Below are 18,788 nucleotides of genomic sequence, written 5' to 3'. Positions count from 1 at the left end.
GCATTACCTACCTGCATGAATACTTACCACATGCCAACGTTCAGAGCAGCTGAGCCACTGGGTACAAATAGCATTTCGCCTTGTTTTGAGGTGCATGCTAACGTTTCAAGCGGCCCATGGCACCGCCTCTTGTCTGTCTGTAAGACAGCGCCGAGGGCTTAATCACACAGGAAAAAGAAAACGAAGTTAACGTTTGTAGCTTGTAGCCTAGCTATGAAAACCTGCTACAGGAAAACATAGTGCCCATAGTTAACTGGATATATAGCTAATTTAGTAGAGCTGTTAACCATAACCGGATCAAATGGTAAGCGCGCTCGTGCATCGATAAGTGACGAGTTTATAAACTTGGCTAGCTAAATGATTTACGCAATGGCATGTTGCTAAGCTAGATTGCTAACTTTCTGTCTTGGCTCGCCTATGACTATCTTGTTAGCTGTCTTCTATGTTAGCTAGGCTAACAGCAAAACAACTTTGACGTGGTTCGGCTTATGAAGGAGTTGATATTTGGTAACGCTCAGTAGCCTGCAAATGTTTATTTGTATATGTTAATGCATGCTTTGGTACAAAATAGTAGCTGCATAGACGAAGACCAGCAGATCTTGTTAACGTTTGCTTGCTAGCTAAAGCTAACGTTAGCATAGAGGACGTCACCCAGCTGTTATTATTCAGATTGTAGGCAGTTCTTTTTTGTGCTGACAACAGTTTCTTAATCCCTGCCTGCAGTGCCCACTGTGCAAATTGATATTATATATTGATATTAAAGCTAACTCGGTGTGTTTTTCTGTAGATTTGTGAGACTGTGCAGCCATGGGTGACATGAAAACCCCAGATTTTGATGATCTTCTGGCAGCCTTTGACATCCCAGATGCCACAGGGTTGGATGCCAAAGAGCCCATCCAGGGGAGTCATGAGGAGACAGAGAGTCAGCTGAAACACACAGGGATATGTCTGGAGGACAGCTTATTAAGTAACCAAGCTGTCACAACAGCAGATATTCCTGCTGTAAGTGTTATTGTGAAAAACACAAGTCGCCAGGAGTCATTGGAAGGTTTTGAACAAGCATTACAAAATGGATTCAATGGACAAGAGACATCCATTGACCCTGTTGAGATAACCAACGCTGACTTTTCCAAATCATTTGTATCTGCTTTAAATGGGGGGAGTTCAAGAGAGCTCCTTGGAAAGGCACCTATTCAACACAAACCTGATGGAACACCAATATTTTCCCAGGCACTTTCTCATTTTAGTCCCATCTCCAGTCCTGAGTCTGAAGACACTCAGTGTAGTACAGATGAAATGTATCCAAAACAAGAGACGCCCTGTTTCCCAGAAGCTTCAGATTTGGTTGAACCTTCAATCCCAGAAAATCCCCAAAAACTGGACTTCAACATGTTTGATGACTGTCCAAAGGACTCTGATATTCCCCAAAATACTTGGAGGAGCAGAGAAGAAAGTAGTAGAAGCGAGAAGTCCTCTGACATCTGTGTCAGTAGTGAAACAGATAAAACACCTAGATTACACAGTGCACTTCCCCCACCAACCAGTAACCAGAACTTTGAGACCAACTGCAATTTAGGAACCACAATGGATGTTCCCACTTCTTATCCACATGTCAAATCTGATACATCTAAATTATCCTGTTGTCTTGAGGCTTTGGTGGCTCTGAATGCTAGAAACGATCCCAGTGAGCAGATTAATCCCAGAGAGTCACCAGCGGTTCGAAATGACTGCATGAAAGCAAGCCCCAACGTGCCTATATCCCCACGCAGCCCCAGAAGTCCACTTGAAGCTGTGAAACGTTTAATGAAACCCTCTAATAGTCCTGGAAGCATTTGCAGTGATAGTAGTGGCAAAGCATCCCCCGCAGTGACAACTGGGTCACCCCCTGCCATACCCAGGGTCAGAATTAAAACCATTAAAACCACATCTGGACAGATCAAGCGAACAGTCACCAGTGTGCTGCCTGATTCAGAAACAGAAGTTAATTCTGCATATGAATCCTCTCCATCGCAGAGTATGATTAGTGAAGATTCTTATTGTAATATGTCTCCTCATCACTCTCAAAATGTGTCTGTTGATAGCATTGTTGAAGTTCAAACTAAAGGCACCCCAGCTAGTACATGTTCACCGAAGGTTTTACGCAACAAATCAGAGGTTAACTCCAGGAAGTCAGGAACAGTAACGCAGTTCGCAACAGTGTTCCATAATACTAGTAGTCCTGTCAAACGATCTGCTGCACATCAGATGCAGAAACCGAAGAAAGGATCAGCCACACCAGGCCATACAACTAGCACCAACTTCCTTCCCAAAGCAATGCACTTAGCTAGTCTGAACCTGGTCCCTCACAGTGTTGCCGCTTCAGTGGCTGCGCGGTCCACCTCTCATCAACAAAGCCAACATACGGTCGCATCTACGCTGTACAGCACCGTCCCACTGGTGCATCAGGTCAAAACAGCCAACCCTTCTCCCCGTACGTCCCTTCCCAACACAGCAGCAGGAACCCTAAACAGACTGTTGAACAATGCCAACCCTGTGCCTACATATGTGCCCAACCTGAACCCCCCTCCGGAGAGCAATATCAACCTACCACCACGCGGATACTGCTGCCTCGAGTGTGGGGACTCCTTTGGGGTGGAGAGGAGTCTTGCATATCATTACAGCCGGAGAAGTGTTCACATTGAAGTGGGATGCACGCACTGTGCAAAGACGATGGTGTTCTTCAACAAGTGTGCCTTGTTGGCACATGCACGGGAGCACAAGAACAATGGCATGGTGATGCAGTGCACGCAGCTCCATATGAAACCAATAGCAGAGGAACAAATGTTTGTACCCCTGAGTGCTGTGAACATGGACTCTTACACTTCACCCTTACCTAAAAGCCAACCTGTCCTGCCCCTATATCCAGACAATGCCAATCGCCACCGACTCCGTTGCCTGGAGTGTAACAAGCAGTTATCTGACTACAAAGCACTTGCAGGCCATTACCAGAGGCCATCTGATGACGATGTCGAAGGACTCGTGAGTAAATGTTTTATTGAATTTTTTAAGGATATTTTGCTATTGTAAACAAATCCAAAAACCCTGTCTGTGACACTCACCCTAAGCCCATTCATTTCTACTCAAGGCATGAATCTTTAAAAATGGTAATGTACACATGTTCATTGAATTAGTTGACAATTAGAAAAATATAGAAAATCACCAGACTTATCCTTTAAAGGCCCTACGACCAGTATTTATGTATTTTCCATCTTTAACATTTGTCTTTTTTGACTTTTCTCTCGTTTTACTTTGTAAAACAGATGTGTAAGGTGTGCTCAATGTTGTTACCCAACAAATGCAGCTTCAGAGCTCACCAACGCATTCACGCACACAAGTCCCCTTACTGCTGTCCTGAGTGTGGTGCCCTGAGTCGTTCTGCAGACATACAAAAGCATGTCAAGGAAAACTGTCTGCACTACGCTCGCAAGGCTTGGTACAAGTAAGTAGGCAAGCCTAGAATGCAGGCCTTATAACATACAGTACAGTGTAACAGAAAAGTGGCATCATGTGTCCTTTTCTTCCAGATGTCTTCACTGCGATATGGTTTTCAAGACCCTTCAAGGACAAAAGACTCACATTGAGGAGAAACACTGTCAAGTCTTTTACAAGTGCTCCATCTGTCCAGTTGCCTTCAAGACTTCTGACAGCTGTGAAGTGCATTTAAAAAACAAACACAGTGCAAGCAAAATATCCCCTCTGTAAGTCAACACGTCATGATCTGACAGTTGAAAGTTGTACATTTCTTTTCACAGTTCATTTTAAGTTTTCTCTTTTTTTGCAGGTTAATATTTAAGTGTTCGTGTGAGACAGTTTTCAAGAAAAAGCAGTTACTGTTTCAGCATTTCCATCAGAATGCCAACAAGCGTGTTACGTGTGTCTTCAAGTGTCCAGAATGCAACTCTGTCTTTTCACAAAAGAAGCTGTTAATGCAGCACTTCAAGGTTAGGCCTGCTTTTTATATAGATATTTTGTATGTTGGTTTTAAGTCCCTGCAAGTGATTGTTTTGGCATGTATTTGTGGGTTGAATTTTATTGTGTGAGTTTATACATTATCCATGTTCTTGGTTACCTGTTTGAAACTTTTATAATGAAAAAACAAATGACAACTGGCTACTGATTTCCATTATCCTCATGAAAATTGTATGTTGAAACTGTGCAAAAAGTTACATTTAACCTGAGCCTTTGGAAACATTGTTAAACTTGCACAGGAAAGATCACCTGCTGTTATGCAATGTTGGATTTTGTCCAATTATGCAATCTACAAAACTGTGCACATGATGCAGAGAAAACAACATGATAAATCCTGAATCAACACAGTCCAGCAACACTGTTAAGTGTTTGATGTTTCACCATACTGGCAAAAGAGAAGTAAAATATAGTTTAGTAAATGATGAGTCCGTATTAAAGGTGCAGTAGGTAAGACTTATAAAACTAACTTTCTGTCATATTTGCTGAAACTGACCCTATGTTCCAGTAGAACTACATGAAGCAGGTAATTAAAAAAAAAAAAATCCGGCTCCTCTGGCACCACCTACAGCCTGTAGTGCGATTTGCAAAAATCCACCGCTCCCTGTTCAGATGCACCAATCAGGGCCAGGTGGGGGTGTCTAACTGCATGTCAGTCACTGTTCATGCACACCTATTCATTCTCCCTTATGGGGGGAGGGGCTTAGGAGACCGTTTTGGGCTTTAGCAGGAAGGGGGAGGGACTGAGAAGTTGTTGATGTTAAAATTTTTTGGCTAAGTCCCGGATCTTCACAATCCTACCTACAGCACCTTTTAAATAACGTATGACCTTTAGCGCATTATCATTAACATAAAGAGAGAGGAAAAGGTCTTTTGTTATAATTTGTTACCTTATGTGATTTTTACCATGTATTTTCTGTTTTGCAGGGTGTTCATGTAGGAAACATGACAGCAGAGACTGAGGAGAAAAGTAAACAAACCGGCAATCCTGACTGGAACCAGGATGCTCATTCTGTCCAACAACAGATGAGTCACAGCCCTGTTAAACACACAGATAGTCCCAGAAAAAAGGCTGAGCAGGACAAAAGACCTCGTGTGAAGCCCACCGGCTGGACGTGTGGGGAGTGTCTCCAGTGGTTCCCTGAACGAGACTCCTATGTTTCTCACGTGAAGACCAACCACGGAAGGGTGAGAGATCACAAATTTCCCATGCTGGAATGTGTATGTGTTCAACCAAAACATGAATGACTGCTTCGCTTGCTTGTAATAGAATACTATAGCAATGCGAAATGCGGTGGCTTTACTCTGCTGCAACTTAACGTAGCTCAAACTACAAGATCACACTTTGTCCAGATTTGTCCAAATTCTAGTCCTGAGAACTGAAACTACAGTATTTAGTTGTATTAATATCGGTTGAATTCATATAGTGCTTTCAGTTAAAATACAATACAGATATTGATGTTGTTCATTGTGTCTTGATATGTCAAGTTGCTAAATGTCTTATCCAAGCCCCCAGATTCACTTTTATCTGCTGTTTGTATTCAACTAATGAAGGTGTTTGTGCTCTCAGTTAGCATGCTTAAAGGGAAATCCAGACAAACAGTTATTTGAAGTGTTTCTGGAACATAGTAGACATTCGCCAGTTGTCCATCTCACGGAACAGATACCTTTCTACATCTTCAAATGGATCTAACCTCATTAATTCACCATGTTTTTTAGTATTTTTTTTTATATATAGCACCTTGATTTGTGGTAAAGCTCTGGAGATTTTTACTAATTTATCAGTCCACACAGACTCATAGAGGGACATGTGTGACATGCGCCAATACAGTACCCTCTCCCCTTTTTCACGCTCCCAGTGTAGGTTTTATTTCTTTGAGGCATCTAGTAAAGCGTAGTCCATATAGACAGCTATTCAAATCACACCGGCTGTGTAGCGAAAGCAGTACATGGGCAGACCAGCAGCATCAGTCCTGCGTCTGTGTCTACACAAGACGCGTTTAAGCACAGTATTGAGTGTAGGTCACCTGCGTTTGCCAGCTACGCTCCAACACCACATGAATCAACATAGTTACAAGCGTAAAACAAAAGAAAATAGACTTAAAAATACACTTTATAGTGTATGTATTAAAGCATGAGTGAAACTTGAGCTGTTACGCAACCTGTGTAGATACCTGTATTGATTCAAATAGAAGTCTGTCAGTTATATCAAACACAGGTAAGACAGACAACTGCATATGGGCTGAAACGCCTCCTGTTTGGACACCCCTTACATGCTGTGAACCTCTGAACTATTATATACAACAATTGATCCACGCCTCCAGTTTCATAATGCGCTTTCAGATTAATTGTGAGCATATTTTGTTCTGTTGGCCAGGGTAAATAAAATAATTGAACCAATAAAAGAAAAAAAGCCAAAACCACCATTTTCTACCTGCGTACTTGTCATGTTATCTTCCTGAAATTGATGTTAACATTAACCGGATCAACAGTTTGGATGTTTTTTCTTATCAGTCGGCCTTATCTAAGACACTTTGGCCAAACGCTGTCCTTTAAGCCCATCACATGCTACCCTGCTGAAATGAGGAAATAGTTCTGAGGACAAGGAGTCTTGTACCTGAGGTCAGAGTGTGTGTTGGCTTCTGATTGTAGTGTGAATCTTATCAAAGGGGTTTTTCCCAAGTGTTTCCTTGTTGTTAATTTTCAGCTACTATCACATTTAACTGCTTAAATTTGGTCTTCAAGATTTGTATTTGTTTTTTTAGCAGCCTGGTAATACAGATTAAATTATTCTTTGTAGCAGATTGTGGCACATTTGAAATGTTGTTTTAATGTGAATCCTGGGAAATCTACAAAGATTATTAGTTAGGGTTATAATTGCCTCAAATCAAAGTAATAATCTCTTGAGTGGTTACTTGTGTGTGAATTATGAACGCATTAGACGTTCATAATTACCATTGAAGAAACCTTTTTGTCAAGCTTGTATCGTCACACTGTTTTTTTTTTGTTTGTTTTTTTCTACCTTTTTCATTTTTACCTCTTTTTGTTTCCAACAGTCAGTGAAGAAGTATCCATGTCGACATTGTGAACAGTCTTTCAACTCTACAAACAGTCTGAGAAGACATCTTCGCAATGACCACGATGGAAAAAAGAAAATTTACACTTGTTGGTAAGATTTTTATGTTTGAAAATAAACAAATCATTGCTGTGACAGTCCGTAAAGGTGCAGTAGGTAAGACTTATAAAACTAACTTTCTGTCATATTTGCTGAAACTGACCCTATGTTCCAGTAGAACTACATGAAGCAGGTAATAAAAAAAATAAAAGAATCTGGCTCCTCTGGCACCACCTACAGCTCGGATGCACCAATCAGGGCCGGGTGTGTTGGGGGGGGGGGGGGGTCTAACTGCGTGTCAATCACTGCTCATGCACACGCATTCATTCTCCCTTGTGGGGGGAGGGGCTTAGGAGACAGTTTTGGGCTGTATTTTTTTTTTTTTTTTTTTTTAAAGATTATTTTTTGGGGCTTTTCCCTTTTATTATAGTGACAGTGGATAGACATGAAAGGGGGAGAGAGATGGGGGATGACACGCAGCAAAGGGCCACAGGTCGGATTCGAACCCGGGCCACTGCAGGACTCAGTCAACATGGGGCGAACGCTCTTACTGGGTGAGCTAGAGGCCGCCCCGGTTTTGAGCTTTAGCAAAAAAGGGGGGAAGGACTGAGAAGTTGTCAATGTTCAAATTTTTTGGCTAAGTCCTGGATCTTCACAATCCTACCTACAGCACGTTTAATGTTTTACCAAATTAACCAGGAAATACTTTACACTTTAGGTATTGCACAGATACAAAGACAATATTCACGACGAGTGTGATGTTGAAGAACCACATCAGTCTAATGCATGGAATCAAAAATCCTGATCTTGGCCAAATGCCGAAAACGGCGATCCAGGAATCAAAAAAGGCTTTGGGCAAGGTAGGTTATTATTAGTTCTTTAACACAAACAACATCGTAGCTGCAGGCACAAATACAAATGTTAGGAATCTTACATCATTTTAAAGTGTGTGGCTTTCTGTGATTTGCAGGGGCATGTATCAGAAAGACCTGCGGTGGACACACAGGAGGAGGGCCAGAATTGCACTTTTAGTCTCGAGTCTCCTCCAGCGAAACGTCTGAAAACTCAGTTCCGCTGTTCAAAATGTGGTTTTCTCACAGAGGACAGTGCACAGTTCCAGCAGCATATACCACAGCATAAAACTGATGAAAACACTCCTCAGTGCCTTCACTGTGGCTTGTGTTTCACATCTGTGCTGTCTCTCAACAGACATCTTTTCATTGTACACAAAGTCAAAGATCCCGAGGAAGGCGATAAAGAAGGAGCGGAGGACGGGGCTGACGCGAGGGAAAGCGAGCAGGTTAATCACCCAGTTAGATCGGCAGATACTGATGAGGTCAGTGACTTGTTACCGGAGCTAAATGAACCTGAGCCCCCACAGGCTGGAGAGCCAGCAAGTCGGCACTGTGGCAAGACCTCAGACTGTAATTTAAAACTGAGCACTCACTCTCAGACACAAGTCTCTCTCCGGTAGTGACACCTCTTTAAAGCTGCTTTAATATCTTCGGTTTTCATGTGAAAGTAACATGGGCTGCTTGATGTTCTGCCTGGAAGTGTCTGGGCCTTTCATTTTTTTTTTCTTTCTCTCAAGTTATTCAGAGGCCGTGCAGTATATTCAAGCAGATCCTTAACATATAAGAAATAACATTATTTTCATAAATGAAAGGACACATAAATATTCATTTTTCAGTTATTTTTATTTATCTTTGCATGCTAATATATTCATCTTGCCTTTTAGATATACTGTAACTGCACACATATTACAGCTGAAGCTTTTTCTTTCTTTTTTCCCCCAAAATCTTCCATCCGCCCTGACAGGAGACTCAGGAATGTCTTTTAGTGTTTAGGTCTGGTGTTCATTGATGTAACAGTGAAGAGGTGGATTTTTGTCTTTAAAGTCAACATTTTTTTTAATTGCTTGAATTTTGTCTGAAGTATTTAATGCTACACACTATTACCTGAATATGTTTCAGGTTGCCGTTTTTATGACATTACTGTGTTGCAATTTATTTGCAGTACAATGCTAGAGTTTTAGTTGCCATTTATTACAAAACATACTATATAGTTTTATTTTCATTTAAAGATGTATTTCTGCATTCTTGGTGAACAGTTATTCATAAAACTATCCTGTGAGATTAAATACAGGTGAGTTGTCTTGCTAAGCAAAGTCTACCAAAGTTAGGCTACACATAAGAACGAGGCTTTCTTTTTACTATTTAAGCATTCTGAAATGCTTTTGTCTTTTATGTTTATTGGACGTGTTTGATTTGTGGGTGCATGTTGTCCCAGATCTGGCCTTTTTTTTAATGATTGTTATTTCTTTTTTTTTGAATGAGTGTTAAGGGTAAACATGGAGAGGTATTGAATGTGCGGTGCAGCAGTATTGAAAATACCTCAAATTGCCAGAAGTGTATTTTTCAGGCAAGTGAACAGTCGATGTCAAATCAGGGTACATTGTTTTGGATAATCCAGAGCAGGTGTGAAAGTGAAGTTTGGTGGCATATCGGAGATAGTGTTTTATGAACCAGGACCTGCTAACATGAGGATAATAATACTAGTAGTTTGTTGGAATTTGTTAAATCCACGATGACTTCAAAGAAAAGAAGTCTTAGATCATAGGGTACTTCTTGTTCGCATGTCCTGATTTGTAAAGCAGCACCTCTTGTTTTGTATTGAATACATGACAGTTCCTACCTCCATGGTGGATGGCAGTGATTGTTAAGTGACAAAGGACTTGAAGGAGTGGCAGGTAATCTCAGTGCAATGTAAAAATGAGTTTATAAAATGTGTCTTATCCCACATTAAATTTTATAAATTATTTTGGGAATAATATTAAAGCTATATGGTCATATTGACTTAACTGGCAAGTGAACTTTTCTATTTAAGTGCTATGTGAGTTCTTTATTTCTCTGTAATCTTAAATCCCTAATTTACAACACTTTTCAGCTGTTAAACTGCAGAAACTGAAAAGAATGACTTGTTCACGACTTGTTCTTTTGTAATGCTTGTTGCAAGATATTTGTACTTTTGATACTGTGTACAGCGAGGACTTGTATAGGAAAGTAACGTGTACATACAGTGGCTAGTGAACCCTGGATTCACAGCATTACTTAAGCCATTACATCTGTTCAGCATGCAGTGGCCCATGTGCCTTGCTGTAATGTTTACGTCAAAGTACTTACAAATAAATAGGTGCATTTATTATACATCTGCGTTGTCTTTTGTCTTGTGTTAAAGACTTGCGTCTGTATAAACGTACTGGATGCATGGAAGAAAGTGTTTAATGATTTTGGATGGGATAATTGGTGGTTTTGCACTGAGGTCACTTTACAATCGTCATAGCAAGTCAGAATGACACAAGGCACTCTGATGTTCATCATTTATCCAATGGGAAACCAACCACAGATGGATGACTTCATCCCATTAGAATATTTAGCCCACCCTATCTGAGTATAACTGCCTGGCCCCAAAGTAACAGAAGAGCAGAGATATTTTAATTAACCGGCACCAAATTGCATTTAAAAGTTTGAGGAATGAAAGGCACTTTGACAAAGATCTGCAGAGCAGGATTCCTGTTTTCTTTCATTCTTATGTCATACATTGCCATGACATCTTCAATGACTCTTGATTTAACTGAGCTGAGAAATAAAATTTCAAAGATCAAGGTGAATCCAAGGGGGAATCTGTGGGCAACAGGTAAGAGAAATAACACTATTCTGGCAAATTTTGTTTTTGTGCTATTTTCTGATATATATTTGACAGTTTATATTGACGTATTTTGTGTTAATTAAGGGCATTTCATGGGCAAGAAAAGTGTTGTGGATAGTTCCTTTATGAAGTCTGCCTTTGAAGATGCAAATGTTCCCAGTGAAGTGAGAGCTGTCAGTCCTCTGTACCGAGGGGAAGACCTGCAGGCACTGCTCAGTCAGATGTTGAAAACTACCAAACGCACACAACGGAAACAGATATTGGACATGTACGTTTATTATAATTTTAATTATTGTATAAATTCATCAACTGCACAACTGATTTGTTTCTATCCATATAGAGGAGGAGGGGATCCTGCTTAAGGAACATTTCAACCAACCCTGTCACAATATGAAATCCTGCTGATGAAGAGGAGAGTCTTAAAATCTTGTGAAAATGAGCTCTAATATAAATATGTTGACGTTTTTTTTAATGTGATATGTTACATTGTATATTACAGTGTGATGTCAATCTGCACTGCTTTGTTCTTGGGTCCAGTTATTTGAACCTAATATTAATTATTTGTGCCACCTGTTAATAAACTATAGTACTGAAAACTAGATCAGTTGTCAATCATTTTTTGTGATTTTCACATTTCCGTTGAAATATTAGTTTCATTATTAAAACTAGTAAAGAATGTAATACAAAATATGTGTTAGCCTATTCAAAGTATTTTTTTTTTACATAAGGGTTAAAATAGTTAGCTTTGTGGCGCCTCCTGTAGGCAAATTTAGTCAGTGTTTAGTCAGCCCTAGTGGGATGGCGACGGCATGACCCGCCCTACTCTGCATCTGATTGGCTAGTACTCGTTGCCTTCGTTGGTTGGATTGGTTAGGTTTTGGCATGAGCAGTGTGATTGTTTAGGATTAGTGTAAAATACCAGGGTAAGCCAATCAGAGGCCGAGTAGGGCGGATCATGCCTTCGCCATCCTAGGAAAAGTAGGTCGTGTTTGTAATGTATCGTTAGTAATTATATCCGGGTGAAAGTGGGAACATGCTTTTCATCACATCTTAAGATAGGTTTTGTCTATTTGATAACTGTCAATAGTTATGCCTCTAATAGTGATGTGTGGCTACCCCTGTAGTGGTAAAACACAGAAAGCAGAAGAACTGAAGGTGTGCTTTGAACGGAACACTGACAGAAAGGTTCATATTGTAGGAGACGGAGCACTGGGCGTTGAGAAAAACACAGTTTACGCAGGCAAGTCATACGCATAGCTAAGTTAGCTATGTCTTTATTTAGCGTTAGGTGCTTATTACGTGTTTGTAGCTGTTCAGTTTTATTGAATCCTGTTGGAAAGTCTGCACCAAACCGTTCATATTGTTTATGCGACCGCAATATTTCACGCTACTGTGCGAAGTGAGGCTCGGGAATTTTGATGATCACAACCTTATATTAAAATAGACTTGTTTCTGTAAAGTTTGCGTTGTTAGGTGTGCCGCCGACTGAAAATACTGTATCCTGAGTTTTTCATTCGTGTACTACAGAGTGTGTGTGTTTTTCGAGGCTTTTGCCAGCATTCATTTAATAGTATTTTAAATGAGGTTTGGCGTGCAGGTGTCATCACTGCCCTATGGTAGAGAATCTTCCAATTAAACTACATAGACAGTCGATATTTTCTTTACAAGAGAAACTAACGTTATAGTTTTCTCTTCTTTTACATACTATACGTGACTTAAATATTGGGTATTACATTTGGTTTGGAAGATAATTTTCTCGCCAGAATTTAAAGAAATCATATCAGCATATATTTGTTGTTGTTGTTTTTTTTTGTTTTTTACTTTTTTCAGCAATTAAAGCGTAATAGTATTATATATCAGTTAATTGATGGAATCAAATTAGTCACCAACAATTTTGATAATTTTGTAAGCAAAAAATTCACTGCGGTTCCAACTTCTCAAATGTGAAAATTGTCTGCCTTTTTTTATAAATCAAACACTTAATTGATTAACCAAGAAAATAATTGGCAAATCAATTGGCAATAAGAATATTTGGTAATTGTAAATAGCACAACTGCTGTTGTTTGGTATAACAATCAAAAATGAACTGTCTCAAGAAGACTGGATTCCTAGAAAGTAATCTTGGACTTTTGCATTCTCTTGCTGTAATTTAAACCTTATTGGATATGTTGCAGATTCCCAAAAGGAAAAAAATGTCAGAGCATCTCTGAAAGCTGAAGTAGAGAGGTGGGTTTGATGGATCTGTTTTTAGATGAGATTAATCTTGGAGTAATGTTTTACTGTCGCATCCCTTTTTTACCTTTTATTTGTTGTTTAGGAAACTCAACAAGGATGACATTGTAATTTTGGATTCATTAAATTACATAAAAGGTAAATCCTGCTAACAATAGTTTTGCAGATGCAGATTCTATGTTAAAACATTATGATTTGTTCATGCTTCTACCTTTTTTTACCTACAGGCTACCGCTATGAACTTTTCTGCCTCATCAAACATGCACAGACACCACACTGCCTGGTAGGTATACTAGAGAAATACCGAATGGATTTTTAAGATCTAAAAACAAAAACTATCACCCAAACATTAACAACACAAGTCAAAATCATATGCTTTCTTTCGATGAAGGTATACTGTTTGACGTCAGATGAAGTGAGCTCAACGTGGAATATCAACAGAGAGGCTGCAGAGCAGTACACCCAGGAAATGTGAGTGAGAAGCCTCTATACATACAGTGCAGGTGCATGTCAGTCTCTGGTAGGACTGTCTTTACCTTTTGGATAGGATTTAAAATACTTCTATGACTGTCATTGTCAAATGTTAACATCGTCCAATTTTGTTTTTGTATTTTACCTGACATCTGGTTTGTCTCTTGTAGCTTTGATGCATTAGTGCTGAGATTTGAAGCTCCAGATTCCAGAAACCGATGGGACAGTCCTCTCTTCACCATCCTCAAAGACGACACGCTTCCATATGAAGCCATTTCTGACGCACTTTTCAAAAGAAAAGCACCCCCACCTAACCAGTCTACACAGAGTGTAAGAGACATACACACATGCAGTTGTTTTTTTTTTTTTTTTTTTTAACAAGCATACAAGATGTAGCTGTATGTTCTGTATGTCATGCTCCCTTTTTGACCATCTAATGGTAATAGAGCTATTCTTCTTCTCTGCAGCAACCATTGTCATCTGCAAACTTCTTGTACGAGTTGGACAAGATCACACAAGATGTATTATTGGTATGTCTACATATGTTCTTTTGGATTTTCTGTTCATTTGTCAGTCACGCAGATTTTTCTCCTGGGATACTGTTTTCGCTGGAACTGTCTGTCTTTTGAGTCATGTCATATTTCAAGATCACCAAAGTGAGACGCACAAATTGAAAATGGAAAATAATGGACTGTGGAGTCCTATTCAGAAAAAATACTTTGTTTAAATTTGAATTTACAAAGCAAAAAAAATGAAGTCCTCTTATTTCTATATTCACTTCCCTGCAGCTGGGAAGAATCATAGCAATACCGCAGAATGTCAAGATATATATGCTTACGTTAATTAATTCTGAGACTTGAGTAGTGATGCACCGATGTGAAAATTGTGGCCGATACCGATAACCGATATTAATATTGCTGTTATGGCCGATACCGATATTGACCGATGTCGATATTTTTTTTTTTTACTTTTGTCATTTATTTTCCAAAATGACTGATATTGAGCACCTTTACCTGTGTGCAAAATATGACTGTCATCAGATTTTCAGAGGAAAAAATTAATATTTATATAATTTGACATCGAACCGATACCGATGTGTTAAAAAAAATGACCATATCGGCCGATATTATGTCGACGGCCGATATATCGTGCACCACTAGACTTGAGTTGTCTACTTGTTTTACCAGTATATTGAAGGCCATAGTTACATGAAAGAAGATGGAGACCATTTATTTTCGGGCACTAACGTCAAGGTTTCATCGACTAATTTGGCGGTGTGGATCTGGTCATGTGATGCTCTGGAAGGTTACTTTGATAATGGTATGTTTGTGTGTCCAGTTTTGTAAATACCTTTGCTCCTGTAATTATTAATCTACCTATTACTACCTGTGATGGGTTATGTCTGCTAATTGGTGTTAGCCAATAAGAAATCATCTGTTTTGTTCCCTTGGTTTGCTTTTTGAGCACACCTTTTTTTTGTTCAAATGATTTTTATACAAGTCCCCTGTAAATGAATTGAATAATTAGAAGAACAAGTACTTTCGTCATTTTGATTAATCAGTCCATTTAATTCTTAGTGTGCAGATCCCACTTTGCTGATCTCGAACTCCATAACAAACCAAAGCACCTGGGGAGCTGTGTTTGTCAGTAAAAACACTACTTTTTTGTATGTAATGTGTTTTAATAAAGGTCATTTAAAATTTCCAGGCAATTTTTAACGCACAGAAGACAAGTGTTCCCGGGGATCTCATTCCAGTTCCAGGAGCTACAGAAAAGATATCCTTTTTACACATTTACATACTTTTTATTTAAAACCCACATTTTGAAGAATCCTTTCACAGGTTCTAGTAGTTAGGTTTTTATGTGGGATGCCACAAGTTCCAGCTAGCAGTGATCTTTCACAGCTTATGACTGAATGTATGACATTTGTATTACCTCTGTTAATTTGTGCTGACTCATTTTTATCATCTAGCTCTTAAGGAGTCATATTCCCTCACCAGCAGGAGGCAAATTACTCTGCATCCTTGACTTGTTTGAAGGAGAAGGGGGATGGATGCATGTCCATCAAAGTACTTTTAATGAAGGGCAAAGCAGCCAATCACTGTTAAAGGTCTTGCCTATAACAACATGCTGTGGGATACGTATTGAGGGGGAGAGACATCAAATGCAGGTGTACTGTGTCAGACCTCAGAAGAAACACTTTGATTTATTCCTTTTGAACGTGTCATTCCAGGCAGAGACTAACTTAAAAGTACAAAAGTAGTTCTGTGCTGGTCAACCTTTAATGGCGTGGTGCATCTTTTAAGATGACATCAGTAACAGTACTTTGTGTTGTTCTCCTTAAAGGTTGAGATGTGATACTGTGACCTTTTAGATGCTTTTGGTCAGTTAGTTATTGCTTCTTCACTGTTCAGCTGTGCTGTAGAAAACGTGAGGCAAATCTTCTGTCTTCTTCTTGTACTCAAATGTCCTTAACCTGATGTTTAACATCGAGCTCACCAGGAGCATCAACATGGCAGAGCTGAGGAAACTTCGGCGCCAGTTCATCAGCTACACCAAGATGCACCCAACAGAGAACTCGGGACACATATCCAACATGTTTGTGCAGTATTTAAATAAGAGTCTTCACTGAAATTTTATAGCATTGGTTTAATGTTTTTATTTTTGGGTAAAAAAATAAATATATTAAAATATTTGATGAATGTTTGTGTTATTGGTCATTTTTACAAAGATTCAGCTAAAAAAAAAAAACAATCAGAGAAATTAGAGTAAAAATGATAATGAACTTACAAAAAAACATCACGCAGTACTTGTATACAGATTAATTTCTAGACACAGCAAGCACAACAGCTGCGAAGGCATTCTTTGAACCCACCTCGGTAAAACCAAAAGGATTGATAGACATTTGAAAAAAAAAATAAAAAATACTTACTGCGTGCAACCGTACGCTTTGTAAGGGCTGCTATTTCCAAGGTCAAGCATAAACATTCAAGCTCAATATAAGACTATTTATCATTCCTGCCCTCTACATGCATTAATATTTCCATCAGTTGTTTTCCTTTGAATCCCCTTTTTGCTGTGTCATTTTTTTTGTAATGAATTCTACATTCAAGTCAGTCTAACATCCAGTCCAAGCTCAGAACTTTGTCAAGTACGGGTTATCCTTTATTCCCTTTGTATTGTACTGGACCTCTTGGTGAAAGCCTGACAAACTACTTGGTTTTCTTTTTTGAAAAGCTTATTATTCCTCCGTGGGATTTGTCAGCAAAATATGAAAGGAAAGACTTTGTTTTAACATTGTGAGAAAAGAAAGAACAGGAAGTTGTTTGGGGTTTGCTTTGCTTGCAAAAACGGCAAGTGGGTGGCACTTTAAAAGAATTGGGTCCTGGTTGCTCCAGAGTCCAACAGTCATCTGTTCTGGGATGCTGAGCTGCTCAGTCGACCAAGAAAAAGGCATCATGTGTTCATGGTGGATTACATGAATCCACGGGTAAAGCTGTGAATACTTGTGATGTATAAAATGCCAATTATAGTTAATAATTTCTGCCAAAGAGGAAAAGTACAGCTAGTCTAAGTCCATCAATGAATACTTCATACTGAGTAGAGCATCCTGTGGTAGTATTGGTGTAGGCAGTATGAACATGCCAATTATTACAAGAGAACAAAGAATATGTGGTTATACAGCACTGTCACGAAGCTCTTAGCCATCGCTCCCGTTGTTGGCCGCCTGTCCGGTTGGAGCAAGTCATGATGTTACGTTGCACATGGACAAAGACGCTTTTTTTTGTAAAAGTGAAATATGCTCCAGATAGTTTTCTAATCCGAGTTGCAGAATAGACCCTAATTTTGATTTACAGAAATTTCACATCTTGAAAATAAAACTCACAAGTCATCCAATTCAATCCACATTCAATTTACAGACCATAACATTTCAACACTTCTCACAATCACACTGAATAAATCATAACATGATTTAATGAGGAAAATGTGCAATAATTTCTTTGAAATCATTTATAAAATTTGTCTTTTCACAAGTTAGGGAGATAATGCTCTTCTTCACCAACTACTTCTTTTCACCGACGGCCTTCCTTGAAATCGTTTTGTTGGTGTTGGCATATTTATGTCGATCATTTCTGAAAAGAAACAAAAAACTAATTTAACCTTTTAACCACTGAAAACAAAAGTACATTTTTTTAACAAAGAAAAACTGCTACTAGTGTTGGAGCTATTCCTTGCTTTGTAATATTTAATAATTAAAGCCATTACAACTACCATTATGTTTTCATCAGTAATGTTAACATAAGAGTAGACAAATGTGGACCTTAGTGTCGTTAGATATAGATGTACCTGCTCATTTTGACTTTGTTTCTGCATCCCAGTCCTCCCTCCCAGTGGCTGGTGCGTGCACCTCTCGTCATCATGCTTCCACAGCTGATGCAAGGCTTTCCATTGCCATATGGCTGCAACAACAAACGATGTAGGGACAACATTTTTAAAAGTTTCAATTCAGAGGCAAAGTCTAACATTACCCGCAGTCTAAAGCAGTCTTTAGCTCACCTGTTCTTTGGCACAGTAGCCACAGATCATCCTGGTGGCCAGTTCCATGGGGTGGTCCTGGTCCTCATCATGGCATCCATCACAGGGGTAAGCCCGGCCACAGCAGGGAAACCTGAAGGCAGGCAGTGGCACAAAGCTTTCACGATACTTGTTCTTCTCAGAGCTTCCATGTCAGACACGTGAAATGAGATAGGACACAGTGACGACGGTACCTTAGCCAGCGGTGGCTCTGTCTGTAATGTTTGCATACTCCTTTTTCTGGCAGGGGCTTCCCCTTTTGCACAGCAGGATCTCTTATCGTCTTATACTTAACAGCACAAGCACTTGGACCTGCACAACGGGGGCACAAATTCACATTATAATATTCTGCTCTGAAAGGGTTTCATGCACTGTGTAGCTTTTTAAATAACAATGTGAGGTGAGAGAGCAAACTGTGGCAGTTTGTTGTTGTAAGATCTTAAACTTTTGCTGATTCCTTTGATAGCAAATGTAGGTGAGCTGGGTGTAGCTGAACCTGTTTTGCTGGTGCGTGGCTGAATATACTGGAATCTTGTGCTCTCAGCCAGAATCCCGAGTTTGCTGTGGCAGTGTTCACAATTAAACTCCTTTGTTTGACCATAGGAAAGGTTCTGATGAAAATAAGCAATTTCAGAGATGACATATTTCACTTCTGGTGATATTTCACACTGATTTTAAAACA

General features: G+C 39.4%; 3 protein-coding genes and 1 long non-coding RNA gene across 8 annotated transcripts in view; 3 read left to right on the top strand and 1 right to left on the bottom strand.

Annotated features, from left to right (window-relative positions):
• Window positions 1-19: 19 nt before the first annotated feature.
• znf592 (zinc finger protein 592) lies at window positions 20-10,328 on the top strand. The gene is made up of 9 exons (XM_031282574.2): window positions 20-304; window positions 788-3,018; window positions 3,300-3,478; window positions 3,564-3,737; window positions 3,821-3,980; window positions 4,933-5,193; window positions 7,062-7,174; window positions 7,839-7,980; window positions 8,091-10,328. The coding sequence occupies exons 2-9, from the start codon at window positions 808-810 to the stop codon at window positions 8,592-8,594; spliced, it is 3,744 nt and encodes a 1,247-aa protein (XP_031138434.1). The 5' UTR covers window positions 20-304; window positions 788-807; the 3' UTR covers window positions 8,595-10,328.
• Window positions 10,329-11,799: 1,471 nt separating this feature from the next.
• Window positions 11,800-16,237, top strand: kti12 (KTI12 chromatin associated homolog). Its single transcript, XM_031283065.2, has 9 exons — window positions 11,800-12,068; window positions 13,003-13,054; window positions 13,146-13,198; window positions 13,288-13,343; window positions 13,452-13,531; window positions 13,702-13,861; window positions 13,999-14,061; window positions 15,239-15,307; window positions 16,020-16,237. The coding sequence occupies exons 1-9, from the start codon at window positions 11,918-11,920 to the stop codon at window positions 16,161-16,163; spliced, it is 828 nt and encodes a 275-aa protein (XP_031138925.1). The 5' UTR covers window positions 11,800-11,917; the 3' UTR covers window positions 16,164-16,237.
• On the top strand, window positions 12,075-12,599 carry LOC118495379. Its single transcript, XR_004897758.1, has 2 exons — window positions 12,075-12,362; window positions 12,413-12,599. It is a non-coding gene; the product is annotated as an uncharacterized LOC118495379 (long non-coding RNA).
• Window positions 16,238-16,584: 347 nt separating the features above from the next.
• si:dkey-24l11.2 (uncharacterized protein LOC100034462 homolog) overlaps window positions 16,585-18,788 on the bottom strand; it is an 11,336-nt gene continuing 9,132 nt past the window's right edge. For 4 of the 5 annotated variants that reach the window (XM_036002678.1, XM_036002677.1, XM_036002676.1 and 1 more), the window contains exons 8-12: window positions 18,603-18,717; window positions 18,301-18,418; window positions 18,089-18,200; window positions 17,879-17,991; window positions 16,585-17,664 (exon numbers count right to left, since the gene is read on the bottom strand). In XM_036002678.1, coding sequence (XP_035858571.1) covers window positions 17,595-17,664; window positions 17,879-17,991; window positions 18,089-18,200; window positions 18,301-18,418; window positions 18,603-18,717 — 528 coding nt within the window. In that variant the 3' untranslated portion in view covers window positions 16,585-17,594. Of the gene's footprint in view, window positions 17,665-17,878; window positions 17,992-18,088; window positions 18,201-18,300; window positions 18,419-18,573; window positions 18,718-18,788 lie in introns of all 5 variants that reach the window. The other variant, XM_036002681.1, reaches the window with a different exon arrangement.

Source organism: Sander lucioperca, chromosome 7 (genome assembly GCF_008315115.2).
Source record: "Sander lucioperca isolate FBNREF2018 chromosome 7, SLUC_FBN_1.2, whole genome shotgun sequence".
NCBI classification, from domain to species: Eukaryota; Metazoa; Chordata; class Actinopteri; order Perciformes; family Percidae; genus Sander; species Sander lucioperca.
The sequence above is the reverse complement of the archived record's forward strand: the minus strand, read 5'-3'. Positions and strand labels throughout refer to the sequence as shown.

Bases quoted from the DNA above. Each gene is read 5' to 3' on its own strand.
- znf592 (XM_031282574.2), top strand. From the start codon at position 808: ATGGGTGACATGAAAACCCCAGATTTTGATGATCTTCTGGCAGCCTTT. The intron at 7,175-7,838 runs GTAAGATTTTTA...TTTACACTTTAG, and splicing joins AAGAAAATTTACACTTGTTG to GTATTGCACAGATACAAAGA. The intron at 7,981-8,090 runs GTAGGTTATTAT...TGTGATTTGCAG, and splicing joins CAAAAAAGGCTTTGGGCAAG to GGGCATGTATCAGAAAGACC.
- kti12 (XM_031283065.2), top strand. From the start codon at position 11,918: ATGCCTCTAATAGTGATGTGTGGCTACCCCTGTAGTGGTAAAACACAG. The intron at 12,069-13,002 runs GCAAGTCATACG...GATATGTTGCAG, and splicing joins GAAAAACACAGTTTACGCAG to ATTCCCAAAAGGAAAAAAAT. The intron at 15,308-16,019 runs ATATCCTTTTTA...CTGATGTTTAAC, and splicing joins TTCCAGGAGCTACAGAAAAG to ATCGAGCTCACCAGGAGCAT.